At 36.0% G+C, this 16,266-nt stretch overlaps 1 protein-coding gene across 2 annotated transcripts in view; it reads right to left on the bottom strand.

The window, feature by feature from the left end:
• Positions 1-6,680: 6,680 nt before the first annotated feature.
• The window catches only part of dgkb (diacylglycerol kinase, beta), a 75,602-nt gene continuing 66,016 nt past the window's right edge, over positions 6,681-16,266 (bottom strand). For both annotated transcript variants that reach the window (XM_051862637.1, XM_051862638.1), the window contains exons 23-25: positions 14,767-14,887; positions 12,690-12,750; positions 6,681-8,612 (exon numbers count right to left, since the gene is read on the bottom strand). In XM_051862637.1, coding sequence (XP_051718597.1) covers positions 8,508-8,612; positions 12,690-12,750; positions 14,767-14,887 — 287 coding nt within the window. In that variant the 3' untranslated portion in view covers positions 6,681-8,507. The remainder of the gene's footprint in view (positions 8,613-12,689; positions 12,751-14,766; positions 14,888-16,266) is intronic.

Below are 16,266 nucleotides of genomic sequence, written 5' to 3'. Positions count from 1 at the left end.
TCCTTCATTAAAATATGCAAAACTGATATTGCAATTATAAGGTGTTTATTTATGAGAAACACATCACATCATTATAATCTCTCTTGTGGCTGGATGTTTTGGAAATGAAAATGCACACAATCACTGTATCCCGTTCACAATGCTTACAAACGACCTCACAGTTTTTGAGAAGCTACAAAAAAAACTTTCAAGGACTGAAATAAACATGCATATGCTTAGAATGTCATTCTGTTATTAGTAAAGCCCTCTTTTTGATAATTGAATGCAGTGGTTCTCAATCAGGGGACCGTGGCCCCCTAGAGGGCCTCAGCAAAATTCCAAGGGGGCTCTGAGAAAGAAATGAATATAAGTCATATAATTCATATTGAACAAATATATTAATTAAATAAATACATTATCACAATATAAACCCTGACATGGTGATCAGGACCCTGATGCTTATCTTAGAGACCATGGGAAAACAAAACGAGTGGTCCAGTTATACAGTGTTGCCATGAACAACAGTCTATATTCAGAAACACTTGACCAATCAAAATAAATGTATTCCAAACATGTAATGAGCTGTACAGCCACTATCAAAATACAACATGATCTCAGTTTCTTCTGTGCGGTAAGCTGTTTTCATTTCCATTTTTCCCACTCCCACTTAATATATATGTTCTGTTACTGTAACCCAGTTTTCTTTCATTTTCCTTGAGAGGTGTGGGTTACACTTTATTTTAAGGTGTGTTTGTTACACTGTAATTATACATTTGAGTACTGAGTAATATAAAGTAACTGCATGTACTTACTATAGGTTTAGGATTATGGATTGGTTAGTTGCATGTAATTATGCATAATTTAGTTATGACTTTAGTAACATATGTAACAATGACACTGTAAAATAAAGTGTTACTGAGGTGTTCATTCTCAATAATCATAATAGCAAGAAAGATCCTAAGGTTCTTATGGATAGAAGAAATATTATAGCCAGCATATACTTAATATTATAATATTATAAATATTATAGCCAATATACACCGCCGTTCAAGTTTAGGATCTGTATGATTTTTGATGTTTTTAAAATAAGTCTCTTCTGCTCACCAAGGCTGCAAATATTTGATAAAAAACAGTAATATTGTGAACTATTTTTTACAATTTAAAACAACTGTTTTCTTTTTGAATATATTTTAAAAATGTCATTTATTCTTGTGACGCAAAGCTGAATTCTGTCTTCAGTGTCACATGATCCTTCAGAAATCATTCTGATATGATGATTTGCTGCTCAAAGAAACATTTATTATTATTATCAATGTTGAAAACAGTTGTGTACAGTTTTTTTTCAGGATTTTTTTAATAGAAAGTATTTATCGGAAATACAAAGCTTTTGTAACATTATACACTACCATTCAAAAGTTTGGGGTCAGCAAGTTTTTTTTTTTTTGGAAAGAAATTAAAGAAATTAATACTTTTACTCAGCAAGGATGGATTAAATTGATCAAAAGTGACAGTAAAGTCATTTATAATGTTACAAAAAGTTATATTTCAAATAAATGCTCTTTGAACTTCAATTTCTATTCAACAAAGAATCCTAAAAAAAAAAAAAAAAACCTGTACACAACTGTTTTCAACATTGATAATAATAATAAATGTTTCTTGAACATTAAATCATATAAGAATGATTTCTGAAGGATCATGTGAAACTGGAGACTGGAGTAATGATGCTGAAAATTCAGCTTTGATCACAGGAATAAATTACATTTTAAAAGATATTACATAGAAAAACAGTTATTTTAAATTGCAATAATATTTCACAATATTACTGTTTTTTTTGATGGGGGTCATTTTAATCAAATTAATGCAGCCACTGTGAGCATAAGGGACATCTTATATGTGTGTGTGTGTGTGTGTGTGTGTGTGTGTGTGTGTGTGTGTGTGTGACACTGGACCACAAAACCAGTCATAAGGGTCAATTTTTTCTGAAAGTTGAATAAATAAGCTTTCCATTGATGTTGATGGTTTGTTAGGACAATATTTGGTCGAGATACAGCTGAAAATCTGGAATCTGAGGGTGCAAAAAAAATCAAAATATTGAGAAAATTGCCAATTGTTGTCCAAAATGAAGTCCTTAGCAACGCATATCCACTCACAAAAATACATTTTTGATATATTTACGGTAAGAAATGTACAAAATATCTTCATGGAACATGATCTTTACTTAATATCCCAATGATTTTGGCATAAAAGAAAAATCGATCATTTGACCCATACAATGTATTGTTGGCTATTGCTACAAATATAGCCATGCGACACACACACACACACACACACACATTTGTTTTTGAGAATTGTGGGGACATTCCATAGTCAAAATGGTTTTTATACGGTACAAACTGTATTTTCTATTGCCCTACACCAACCCTACCCCTAAACCTACCCATCACAGGAAACTGTGCACATTTTTACTTTCTCAAAAAAGCTCATTCTGTATGATTTATAAGCCTTTTGAAAAATGGGGACGTGGGGTAATGTCCTCATAAGTCACCCTCTCCTTGTAATACCTACGTCATACCCATGTCATTATACAAATTTGTGTCCTGATATGTCACAAAAACACTCACACACACACACACACACATATATATAGTATGTTCAAATTTGTGGCTTGTTATAACTATGTAAGGTATGCAGGGGTCAAGTGAGTCTTTTCCCCCCATAACACCTATGGTTACAGATGTGCTTTCACACCTTATCTGACCTTTAAGATGAAGTTCATTATATCCATGCATGCAACATATTTAACACATGCTCAAAGTGTCGGTCCAGTGGTTCCTTGTGTCGCAGTTCTTAAGAAACATCAAACATGTCACTTCTGCAGGATCAGGTAAACCAGCACATAATCAGAGGGACTTCCATTATGGGGAACTGATGGAAACATAAACTGACATTTTAAGTCATTCACGGTGCAATGTATAATCCCGTGAGCTTTATGAAATGCAGGACAGGTACAGATGTTCATTTGACAGGTTAACATTAAAAGGTTACACCCATAGGGATCTATTTGTTGTCAGGTCAAGAGGTGAACAGTTGCAGCAAGCTGACAAGTTCAAAGGGTGAAAGTGTGTTTGTTAGAGTTACAAACAGACAAATCACCATGGCAATCTGGCATAATATATGTTTTTCTGACCAAAATAACGGGTTTTACAAACTTTTAGAAATTAGGTTCAATGGGTCAAAATGTTAAAAATGGTTGATTTTACCAGATTTTGTGTTTTCTGCATATCTCTAATATACATCAGGAGTATTAAACAGTTTGATCTCATACAAAGTCTTATAAAAAAAAAAGGAAATTAATAAAATCAATAATAAAGTTGACTTTAAACGAAGCTAAAATTCATAAAGGTTTCATTGTTCCTCCCACATTACAATTTATTTTGAAAAATTCAAATGTACAAGTTGACTCGGCACATTAATGATTATTTTACAATGTAAGCATCATAGACATAGGCCATGCTCTCTATCCTTAGTATAAATATAAAGTCTATAAATTATGACGTCTATTAAAATGTCATACGTCATATCTCGATCCAACATGCATCAGGCAAGTTCACTGTCAGTTCATTGCACAAAGCACTTATTATGAACTGCTGGCTAAATGAGTTAAGTGAAACTAAACCAGGCAGAAACTTCAGAATTTAGGCTGTGTTTACACTGGCACAAAAAATCATTTTTTTTGCTCACATCTGACACAGATCGGAATTAATTGCACATTTGCAAACACAAAAATCTGCACGAGATCCGATTTTTTCGCATCCGATCTGAGCCACTTCCAAATGTGGTTTTAAATCAGATACATATCTGATCTATGGACATGCGACCTACGTCTAAACACGCATATCCGATTCCTATTGGAAATCCAAGCCACCACACGGTGAGGGCGGCACGTTTGCTCACTAAAAGGTAGCTTTAATGTTGTATTATGAAGCAGACGTGCCTGTATGCAGTCACACTAAAAATTTGCAGCTTTATTATTGAGGTGGAAACTTTATATATCTATATTTTTTCCTAGAAAGAAACACACACACATTCAGCAGCTGAATTTCAACCTCTGCCCGGTTAATTTAAAAGAGCCCACCGTGTTTTTTTGTTTGTTTTTCTTAAACTAAAAGCTTCACTGGGTATGCTACTCTCTCTTGCACGCGCTCTCTTCGTTATCATTCATATTTGAATTAATTCAAATTAATGTAATCTTACCCGCTACTTTATTTCACTTCAGAGTTATAGATCCAACGATCGTAGATAAAATAACAAATGCAAATTACCTTTATTTTCAGGTCTATATCCGTTCAGTCAGATTTCGCGTGCAAAACATCCATGACACTGACAGCTGTTAACTTATCCGTTCTGGCAGGTACTCATGGCCACTCGACGTGAAATATATAAATAATTTTAACGGCCATTCAAAACCTGAGGGTCTACCTTGTGCATAGTAAAGCTATCTTTATCTCTGGAACAATCTTCCTAGCATTGTTCGGGAAGCAGACACACTCTGTCAGTTTAAATCTAGACTAAAAACGCATCTCTTAAACCTGGCATACACATAACACATTATCAACTGATGTTTTCAAATCCGTTAAAGGATTGTTAGGCTGCATAAATTAGGTCAGCCGGATCCGGGAACACTTCCTATAACACCAGATGTACTCGTTACATCAGAAGAAGAATGGCATCTACGCTAATATTAGTATTTCTGTTTATCCCGAGGTTTACCGTAGTCAGCCGGATCCGGGCCGTATCCAGGTGAGATTGAGAATCTGCGCCTAGACACGACGACAACGCAGCCCTGAAGTGTCAGCAGAGATTGAGTCAACTAGATCATCCACTGTGAAGGCCTCACCGACACGACAGCCAGTGGCACAGATTCCCAACAAACCATCCATACCGGCGTGATGAATACGATCTTCAACTAAATGGAACTGGACCAAATATTTTGACTGTTGCAATCCAAATTGGACTTATGACCTGTAACGTTGCCTGAATCATAATCATGCACTGTTCGCTGTTGGCCAGAGGAGAACTGGCCCCCCGTCTGAGCCTGGTTTCACCCAAGGTTTTTTTCTCCATTCTTATCACTGTTTGTCATCTGATGTCACCTGTTGGAGTTTGGGTTCCTTGCCACTGTCTCCTCTGGCTTGCTTAGTTGGGGACACTTGATATTCAACAGTGTTTTTGACCTGCCTGCATTGACACCATTGTATGCGAACAGAACTGAGCTGGACGATGATATCACTGTTTTCTCCAGTGCTGATATATAGATAAATGAACTAATTATTGATTTTTACAACCAAATGAATCAATACTGAATTTACTTAAGCTGGACAAAATTATTCACCAGTTATCACTGTAAAGCTGCTTTGACACAATCTGCATTGTAAAAAGCGCTATATAAATAAAGGTGACTTGACTATCAATGACAATCATTTTGGGCGGGAATTAATGTAAACACAGATATCAGATACCAGTCACGTCTAAAGTGAATGTAAACACACTGGCCAAAAAATCGGATATGGTCAAAAGATCGGATCTGTGCATTAAGACTTGCAGTGTGAATGCAGCCTTAGTTACTAGGATGTGTAATAGTGTCTCACATCACTGCATGCTGCTATCTCGCAAGAAAAGGAAAGGTGCAGTCGCACATTTGCTTTAGCTCTGGCAGCAGTGCATCACAACACATGAATATGCATGAGCAAAGCACCTTGTGACCATGACAACCATGTCTTGTAAAGACAAAATACAACAAAATACAGTCTTCCAATCTGATTCTTGGTCAAAAAGAAAACAGCTTTGGCTTAAAATAAAACACAGACACGCATTCGCATAAAAAAGCCTTAAACACTGCATGTCGATTACTGACTCCAGATGAGGATTGTCTGACAGTAACCTAAAGCCACCACTTGTGCTTTCTCAGTTCATATTGTAAAGAAAGTTTGTTCACACCACATGTGTTCGTGCTTCTGGAATTTATTTCCTTCACTAATGACTTGACCGTGTTTAGTGTTTGGCACTTAATTAGTGTTTTAGAAAACACTTTTAATTAAGAAAAATAATTAAAGGGATAGTTCACCCAAAAATAAAAATTTGATGTTTATCTGCTTACCCCCAGGGCATCCAAGATGTAGGTGACTTTGTTTCTTCAGTAGAACACAAATGATGATTTTTAACTCCAACCGTTGCAGTCTGTCAGTCGTATAATGCATTGAAACGGTAACACCATCTATGAGAATAAAAAAAAACATGCACAAACAAATCCAAATTAAACCCTGCGGCTCGTGACGACACATTGATGTCCTAAGATACGAAACGATCGGTTTGCGCGAGAAACCGAACAGTATTTATATCATTTTTCACCTCTAAAACACCACTATGTCCAACTACTTTGCGCATCCGGTTGGTGAGGTCTGAACGCGGTCTGACAACGGTCGCGCCGATACTTCAATGAGTGCGAGAGATCACTTCCGTTGTCAGAGCGCGTTCACACCAACCAGATGCGCAAGGCAGTTGGACATAGTGGTGTATTAGAGGTAAAAAATTATATAAATTCTGTACGGTTTCTCGCACAAACCAATCGTTTCGTGTCTTAGGACATCAATGTGTCGTCACGAGCCGCAGGGTTTAATTTGGATTTGTCTGTGCGTGTTTTGTTGACTCTTATAGATGGAGTTCCCATTGACAAGCATTATACGACTGACAGACTGCAACGGTTGGAGTTAAAAATCATCATTTGTGTTCTACTGAAGAAACAAAATCACCTACATCTTGGATGCCCTGGGGGTAAGCAGATAAACATCAAATTTTCATTTTTGGGTGAACTATCCCTTTAAGTTTCATGATTATTGTAGAAAAAAGTGTTTTTCAAAAACGCTGGGGTAGAAATGATGGGGTTCACATCTAAATTTGGTCAGTACAATTCTTTTCCATAGAACCGCTGTAGAACAGGCTGTAATGTTGATTTGTAATTTTAAATAATATAATATAATATATAATTTAATACAATTTTAAAAAGTTCTGGATTTGAACCCAGCATGCAACAACATATAAAAAATGTAACACTAGACTAACACATTACAAATTTTAAGTTAAAAACTATTTTGTTTTTCCTTTGGCCGTGTCTTATATCACATTGGGCACTAAATAAGTGTCTGTAAGTCTGCAGTGTCTATTATGCCTAAAGGGGTGGTCACACTGCACTTTTCGTCCCATTGACTTCTATTCATACGCATGCGAATGCATCAGACCGGAAACACAAGCTCGTGCGAAAAGTTTCGCATTTTGCTGTTCCGAAGATCAAGTTTGGTGACCTACGAGTTCACATCACGTGTGCGACCAGTAGAAGATCGATAAGGCATGACCTCTTGGCTGAATTAAAAGAATTATATTTTTGCAGTAACGTCGAGTAGGTTGTATATTTTTACATTTTTAATGTATTACTATATATGTTGAATTCATGTTTATAAAAAAGATGTTGTAGACCGTGATCCCATATCGCGACCGTTGCAGCATCCGATGAAATTTCACGTTCAAAGTCTAGTGTGACCGCGGCTTAATGTTGGGTACACACTGCGTGATTTTAGTTTCGATTTCCAACAATTTTGTGAAAGTAGCTGACAAATGCCGAAATCTGAAGCAAATCGGTGCTTGTCCACGTGAGTGACAATTGTATAGTGTATTATCAAAGACGCAATCTAAGAGAAGCACTGGTCCGGTGAAATATTTAGAATGCTACATTATCTGGACGTGTCTGCGACTCAAGAGTCCTGCAGTGTGGAATGTGTTTTGACTGGAAATTACATCGACGATGAGCAACAGCCAATGAGAGTTCAGGGGGAGGAGTCACAGACAAAACATCAGCAAGCAACCTGCTCTCCTTCATATTCTCCTTTTTTCTTTTTCGATGCAAATCAGCACACAGGAATAAATCTTCTCATGTGAGAACTCAGTGATTTCATACATCACTTCTCGCATGCATTTGGTTGTGAAACATAGTTTGTAGACCAGACAGAGCTGTTGGCAATTATTCCTATTGAAATGTTGTGTACCCTCTGTCACCGATCCGTTGTGTAATGTGTACACAACAGCAACTAAATGGTACCAGACAGTTGTGTAGTATGAGAAGAACAGCGATCCAATGACTCTGAAAATCATTCAGTTTGTACCCGGTATAAATCTCCATGATTCGTATTCCATTATACCGGTCCAGTATCTTCACCTGGTACCTTTCGACTGCACTTTAAACATTTGAGAACAAATAAACTGCCAGGGTTGGCCTTGGCCTCCCAGTGCATGTCTTGTAAAATGGCAGTTTAATCAAACAGCTGAGACAGAGAACTGGTGGCTGAAATGATCAGATGAAAATTAGAGATCTTCCCACTGCTAAAATACAACCTTCAGGAACCTTCTCCTTTGGTACATTTCCACCATTTACATGATCTCGTGTAGGGTGCAGTGTTGATCTCAGGTGTTTTCGGTTGTCAGTCTTTGCTCTCTCTGCGGTCGCGTCGAAAGAAGGAGAAGCAGCCAGAGTTTTGTGGAGGGCCCATTAGCATACGGGCCTGATTCTCATGTACGATTTGAATCTGTGAAAACAAATGAGATGTGAAAATGTTTAGGTTTATATGGTATAAATTAATAAAGACAACCAGATGAGGGAAGATATGAGTTAAATGTTCAATTATCAAAGAACTGGCATTATACACAAATATAGGCACACAACTTGCCCAAGACTCTCGTGACACGACCACACGTATAAAGAATGATGTTTGAAAACAGGCAGTGAACTAATGGACTAGAATGTGAAGTGCGAGTGTCATTAAAATCTTATTTATTTACTCTGCCCCGTCACATTTAATTGGGTGCCGAATTCTGAATTCCCTATTTATGGGTCAATTATAATTCCACATCAAAGGTGACGGTAAATATCAAGCTCTTCTCTTTGAATTCACCCATGTTCTTTGTTCATGAAAGTATTCAGACACAGTAATGGCAATAAGAAGGTAAATGGTACTGAACACCTCAAAAAGAAAACCTTTGGAGCATTTAAGTTTAATTAAGAGGAAGAGTCAACATGACATTTTTTAACGTATGGGGTGAAATCGAGAGTGTTCATATATAATGCAATTTTATTGGAATCATGCCCTTTTTAGTGCCTCTCTGGAACAATTAAGAAAGACAAGATCAGATTGGGTGCCATTAGGTGAGGATTGTAGCTCATTTTTATGAATAATGTACTTGATTCTGTAAAGAAAAAAATTATTCTCTATTGGAAAATAATGCAATACAAAATAAGGTGAAAAATAAATTAAAAAGAAAACGCTTTGAGTAATGTATTATATTTATTATTATATACTTCATATGCAGTGCTCAGCGTAAATGAGTACACCCCCTTGATGAGTAACACTTTAAACAATATCTCAATGAACACAAAAACAATTTCCAAAGTGTTGACAAGACTAAGTTTAATATAATATCTGTTCAACTTATAACATGAAAGTAAGGTTAATAATATAACTTAGATTACACATTTTTCAGTTTTGCTCAAATTAGGGTGATGCAAAAATGAGTACACCCCACAACAAAAACTACTACATCTAGTACTTTGTATGGCCTCCATGATTTTTAATGAGAGCACCAAGTCTTCTAGGCGTGGAATGAACAAGTTGGCGACATTTTGCAACATCTATCTTTTTCCATTCTTCAAGAATGACCTCTTTTAGAGACTGGATGCTGGATGGAGAGTGATGCTCAACTTGTCTCTTCAGAATTTCCCATAGGTGTTCGATTGGGTTCAGATCAGGAGCCACTGAATCACTTTCACCCTGTTCTTCTTCAGAAATGTGTTTAGGATCATTGTCATGTTGGAAAAGTGCACAACGACCAAGGGCACGGAGTGATGGTAGCATCTTCTCTTTCAGTATAGAGCAGTACATCTGTGAATTCATGATGCCATCAATGAAATGCAGCTCCCGACACCAGCAGCACTCATGCAGCCCCACATGAGGACACTGACACCACCATGTTTCACTGTAGGCACCATGCATTTTTCTTTGTATTCCTCACCTTTGCGACGCCATACAATTTTGAAGCCATCAGTTCCAAAAACATTTATCTTGGTCTCATCACTCCAGAGTATAGAGTCCCAGTAGTCTTTGTCAGCATGGGCCCTGGAAAACTCTAGGCAGGCTTTTTTGTGCCTGGGCTTTAGGAGAGGCTTCTTTCATGGACGGCACCCATGCATGCCATTCCTCTGCAGTGTACGCCATATTGTGTCACGGGAAATAGTCACCCCAGTTTGGCTTTCTACTTCTTTAGATAACTGCAGTGAACTTGCTTGCCGATTTTCTTCAACCCTTCTCATCAGAAGACGCTCATGTCGAGGTGTTAACTTCCGTGGATGACCCGGACGTTTCTGTGAGATGGCTGTAGTTCCATCTTTTTTAAATTATTGTACCACTTTTGCTACAGTCTTCTGACTGATAAGTAAAGCGTTGCTGATCTTCTTGTAGCCTTCACCTTTCTGGTGTAAAGAAATTATTTTCTTTCTCAGGTCTTGTGACATTTCTCTTCCATGTGGTGCCATTGCTGACAGCATGAAATGGGAAGGGGGTTTAACACCCTTTTATAGTCAACTGTCTGCTGGACACCTGTGTAATGAATAATTAGACTCACCTGTGGCTGAATTCTTGTTAAATTAGACATTTGTAGTCTAAAATTTAGCTTTGCTCCAGAGACTTTCAGTGGGGTGTACTCATTTTTGCATCACCCTAATTTGAGTAAAACTGAAAATCTTGTTCTCTAAGTTATATTATTAACCTTACTTTCATGTTATAAGTTAAACAGATGTTATATAAAACTTAGTCTTGTCAACATTTTGGAAATTGTTTTTGTGTTCATTGAGATATTGTTTAACATGTTACTTTTAATGGAGATACAATTAATTTTAAAGTTTTATTAAGTGTTAACAAAGAGATTATATGGTTTTTATAATCAATTAACACTGTTTTTGTCATTTTTTACAAGATGGACAAAATTTGTCACCAAAAAAGTCATTCAGTTTAACCAAATTTTCAGTTTTACCAAATTACACTTTTGGTTATACCGAATGACAATATTTTCAAACAATGCCTAACAGGCTGATATCTAGCTAGTTAGTTGGTTAGCTTGCTAGCTAGCTAGCAAAAGGACAATCAAACATTTTATATTTAGTACAAGTTTTTAAAATATTACAACATTTTCCATGTTTTATAGCGGCTGTCCCGAATGACCTGATGTTTCGGGACATGCGTATGAGCAAGAGAAAACATGAATTTCTCAAATAGTTAAAAGTGAGTTCATTACTTTGCTTCATGACCATGTGGTCCTTTGCAGGCGTCTGAATGATGTCACATCCTGTCACATGATATTGACCGCATGACTCGATCCAAAATGGTCCCTTTATATTGGTTACTCCGAATGACATCAATGAAATTCATTTTTCTGGACATTCTTTCTCATAACAAAGCAGCGACTTCTACACAATTTTAATACCATGTTGCACTATGTTGATATATGATGTTACAAAATCATGCCAGAATAAAAAATATATACATTTATTACATTTTAAAATTTAATTTAATCGCAAATGAAATGGCTTTATTGGTCTTTGGACGGTTAAACCGAATGACACTTCAAAATCTTTAAAATACCTTTATATGTAGGAAATAATTAAAATCTTTTGGATTCAATAAAAGACATTTAGTTTTATTACATACTTTGGATGTCATATCTTTGTTTTTTATTATTATTAAGGCCTTTGGACAAAAAAATGACCTGTCATGTCATTGACCCATATATATATATATATATATATATATATATATATATATATATATATATATATATATATATATATATAGACAGTATATATATGTGGGAAATAAATAGTTTTAGCTAATATAAATATGTAACAAATAATTTCAGTCCATTTTCCATCTATTTTGACACTGATTGCCACTGGTTTACAGACAAACCCTCACACGCAAATACAATACAGCGCCACCTAAAAATGGATTAGCATAATCACTTTTGCTGAGGATAAGTTGGAACACCTGAATATCGACTGTAGTGTCTCAAAAGCATTCCTTGCGTTTACTGACACTAATTAAGCATCAATGAAGCCATAGGTTGCCATGGAGATCACCTGCTACAATAACAGTTTTGTTGCTGTCTACCTTTAGTCGGAGTTTTAATCTACAGGTACAAGTGCTTCTTCCAATTAATTGTGTATGTCATGCTTTTTGGATTTCAGGCATCGACAAAATGAAGTATATGTAAATGAACACTGCACTTCAGAAAAGATGCTTTCAGAGAAGGGAAACTTTAATTAAAAGCAAACAAAGCTTCGAATCTTGCAAATGAGGTGGATGTTTCGGGCTGGAGCATATTTTTTTAGCTTTTTTGAAAGACGTTGCTGTGGTTTTTACACAAACTATCAGGAAAAAAAATCTAAGACTGACCAACTCAAGCCAGTTTAGGAAGAATGCAAGGAAAAGGCTCTTAAAGGGGAAAAAAGTATTCACACGTGAAAACAACTAATATCAGGGACATTTAAGCATCTAAAAATGATTTTTTTTTAATAAATGTAATTTTATTAAATGTGCATGCCATACAGTACTTACAGTGCATGGGCTTTGCATCCATGGCTCACCATCTATTTGCATAGGGAGGGGTTTACTGGTTCTGTCAATGGAAGATAGTTATATAATATTGAAACATGAAGATATATAATATAAACATTTTTATTTTGTTCATTTTTATTTAAATAAAGTATATCTGTAAACATCAATATATTAGGTTAATCGTTTTGACAGCACTTGTACTTTGTCTAAATTAAAAGACCTAAGAACAATTGAAGACTTCCATTGCAAAAGCCTCTAAAAGCCACCTCGGTCAAAAATGAGATAACGATACTGAGTGAATGCTCTCTGCACATAGTATACGTTCATCAAATTCTTTTACTTCAAACACGCTAAATCCCAGCTTCAGCCCAATCAGAAGTACTGGTACTTAGGTAGAAACCTATACATAGGTGCCTGATAAAAATGCTAATTTTAAAGACAAACATCAGATGGAAGGCTTCAAATGTTAAAGGGTTAGTTCACCCAAAAATATAAATTCTGTCATTACTCACCCTCATGTCATTCTTCAGAACACAAATTAAGATCTTTTTGATAAAATCCAATGGCTCAGTGAGGCCTGCATTGACAGCAAGATAATTAACACTTTCAGATGCCCAGAAAGATACTAAAGACATATTTAAAACAGTTCATGTGACTACAGTGGTTCAACCTTAATGTTATGAAGTGACAAGAATACTTTTTGTGCACCAAAAAAACAAAACAACGACTTTATTCAACAATATCTAGTGATGGGCGATTTCAAAACACTGCTTCATGAAGCTTCGAAGCTTTACTAATCTTTTGTTTTGAATCAGTGGTTCGGTGCGCCAAAGTCATGTGATTTCGGTAAACGAGGCTTCGTTACATCATAAGTGTTTCGAAATTTCAATAGCTCACATGACTTTGGCAGTTTGATACACACTCCGAACCACTGAATCGAAACAAAAGATTTGTAAAGCTTTGAAGCTTCATGAAGCAGTGTTTTGAAATCGCCCATCACTAGTCGTTATTTTGTTTTTTGGCGCACAAAAAAATATTCTCGTCACTTCATAATATTAAGGTTGAACCACTGTAGTCACATGAACTGTTTTAAATATGTTTTTAGCATCTGAAAGTGTTAATTATCTTGCTGAGAAAAGAAGCCTCACTGAGCCATCGGATTTTATCAAAATTATCTTAATTTGTTTATTAGATGAATTAAGGTTTTACAGGTGTGGAACAACATGAGGGTGAGTAATTAATGACAGAATTTTCATTTTTGGGTGAACTAACCCTTTAATCACGATTAATTGCATCTAACATAAAAGTTTGTGTTTACAAAATGTGTGTGTTAATGTTATACTGTATGTGTTTTATATTAGATGAGATTAATCATGGTTAATCGATTTGACAGCACTATAAAGTACTGGACAAATATCCCATGTGGTCTCACAAAATAATACACTACCTTTCAAGCATTTGGGGTCAGTAAGATTTTGAAATGTATTTCAAAGAAGTCTCTTATGCTCATCAAGGCTGCATTTATTTGATCAAAAATACAGTAAAAACAGTAATAATTTAATATTATTACAATTTAAAGTGTCACATGATCCTTCATAAATCATTCTAATATGCTGAACTGATGCTCAAGAAACATTTCTTATTTTTATCAATGTTGACAATAGTTGTGCTTCTTTATATTTTTGAGGAAACTATGATATAGTTTTTCCAGAACCTTTTACGAATAGAAAGTTAAAAATGCAGCATTTATTTAAAAAATGTGGTGGTGTATTATTAATATTATAAAAGAGCATTAAAAAGATCATAAAAGCTGCATGCATAACAATTATAAAATAATTTGCATAATGATAAAGGTATTAGCAAAATGCAACTTATGTAATTTGGCATGTCATTATTTCACGTCATCTAGCGATATACTGTAAAGTTTTTTACTACGCTAATCAAGATTTACTCAAATCTAACCCTTCACATTTGAAAATTCAGTATACGAGGAATAATTACACACAACACCACATTGGAAGCTAATGTGGTAATCGGGGGTTGATTTGTAAAGAATATGAAATGTACTGTAACACACCTGATAATGATGGAGGAACACTGGGCCAGACGTCTGCCTGCGCTCTTCAAACCCGTGTAGATCTGCCCCATTTCCATTGCCCCCTCCAGCCCCACCACCTCCAACAGCTGATCAGAGGGGTCTACGATAGAGAAAGAGACACAGAAAGAAAATTACCAACAGAAAGAACAGAAATTGTTAACTGATGAGTAGCAAAAATCCATTACATTTTAAAGCTGCAAACGAGTAGACCAACATCTTAGAAACTTCTGTTTCTTCGCAGCCTCATTTTCTTTCACGTCAAATTAAATAAAACATCTAGTCTGGTTAAAGTCTCAGAACTTAGAAGGACCTGTCAGTTTCTCTAGATCCAGATAATGCATATTGAATCTTGGATGTATAAACAAATTTATTTATATAGTGAATATTGTTGTGTCCTATATGATAAATTGTGATTTTTCCACACTTATAAGTCATTTTTTCATAAAAGCATCTGTTAAATGATTAAATGCAAATGTGTGACACAAGGTCAAAATCTGTATGTGCTAATACCTAAAGTGAATTATTTTTGCATTATCATTAACATAGGTGAAATAGCACAAAACCAAAGAGCCCATGCAGACAGTCCTCTCCCTCCAAAACACAAAACCAATATCAATATCCCTGTCAAAATGTGTTAGCTTGTTATTCCATCCGCTTTCTACCAAACGCTCAAGCCTGACCCATGGGGGGACATCAGGGGGAAAAGATTATGAGGAGAAAGTCCAAAAGAGAAGATGAGGAGCAGACAGTGGAGGTGTGCTTGGGCGGAAAGGGGGGAGCGTGTGAGAAGGAGAGAAAAAAAGCAGACAAGCTTGATTTGGAATCTTCACAGTCTGCCTTCCGCTCTAAAAAAGCATAAATTGTCACCGTTGGAGAAAAGGAGGGGAGAAAAAAACACCAACAACCCACAAACAAAACACCTATTAATTAGAATGCGACACTGATGCAAAGCAATCTAGTGTTCCTCCATATTTATTAATTTCTTTTTTGTTTTGAAGTTATGAGCATTGATTTTTCCTCGGTCGGAGGTCCAGTGTCGCGCTGGGACCATCTGTTCAGTAACAGCTCCTATGAGTCTTCCTCTCCTCCTCCTCAAACACACACACACACACACACGCACGGTGTCATTCAGTCCACAGACAGGCAACAGTCAACCACACAAACAAACAGAACTGAGAGCTGCCAAAGCTCTGACCGCTAGCACAAGGTCCAGTCAGGACTGTTGCACTGGAATCATTCATATTCTATTCATATTTTAGTTTTGACCTATTTGACACTTTTTAGGAAATCTGATGGGGGAATGTGTGTGAGCCAGGTTCAAACTCTCACTACTCACATAAGCACTTTGGCTTAATGTGCACATGTATCATGTATCTTACGTCTATTCTCTTCTGTTCTATTCTATATCCTTGATTTATTCTATTATATTCTATAGCTTGCACATTTTATATCTTATTCCATTCCATATCTTATTCTATT

This window comes from Ctenopharyngodon idella, chromosome 15, assembly GCF_019924925.1.
Source record: "Ctenopharyngodon idella isolate HZGC_01 chromosome 15, HZGC01, whole genome shotgun sequence".
NCBI lineage: Eukaryota > Metazoa > Chordata > Actinopteri > Cypriniformes > Xenocyprididae > Ctenopharyngodon > Ctenopharyngodon idella.
The sequence above is the reverse complement of the archived record's forward strand: the minus strand, read 5'-3'. Positions and strand labels throughout refer to the sequence as shown.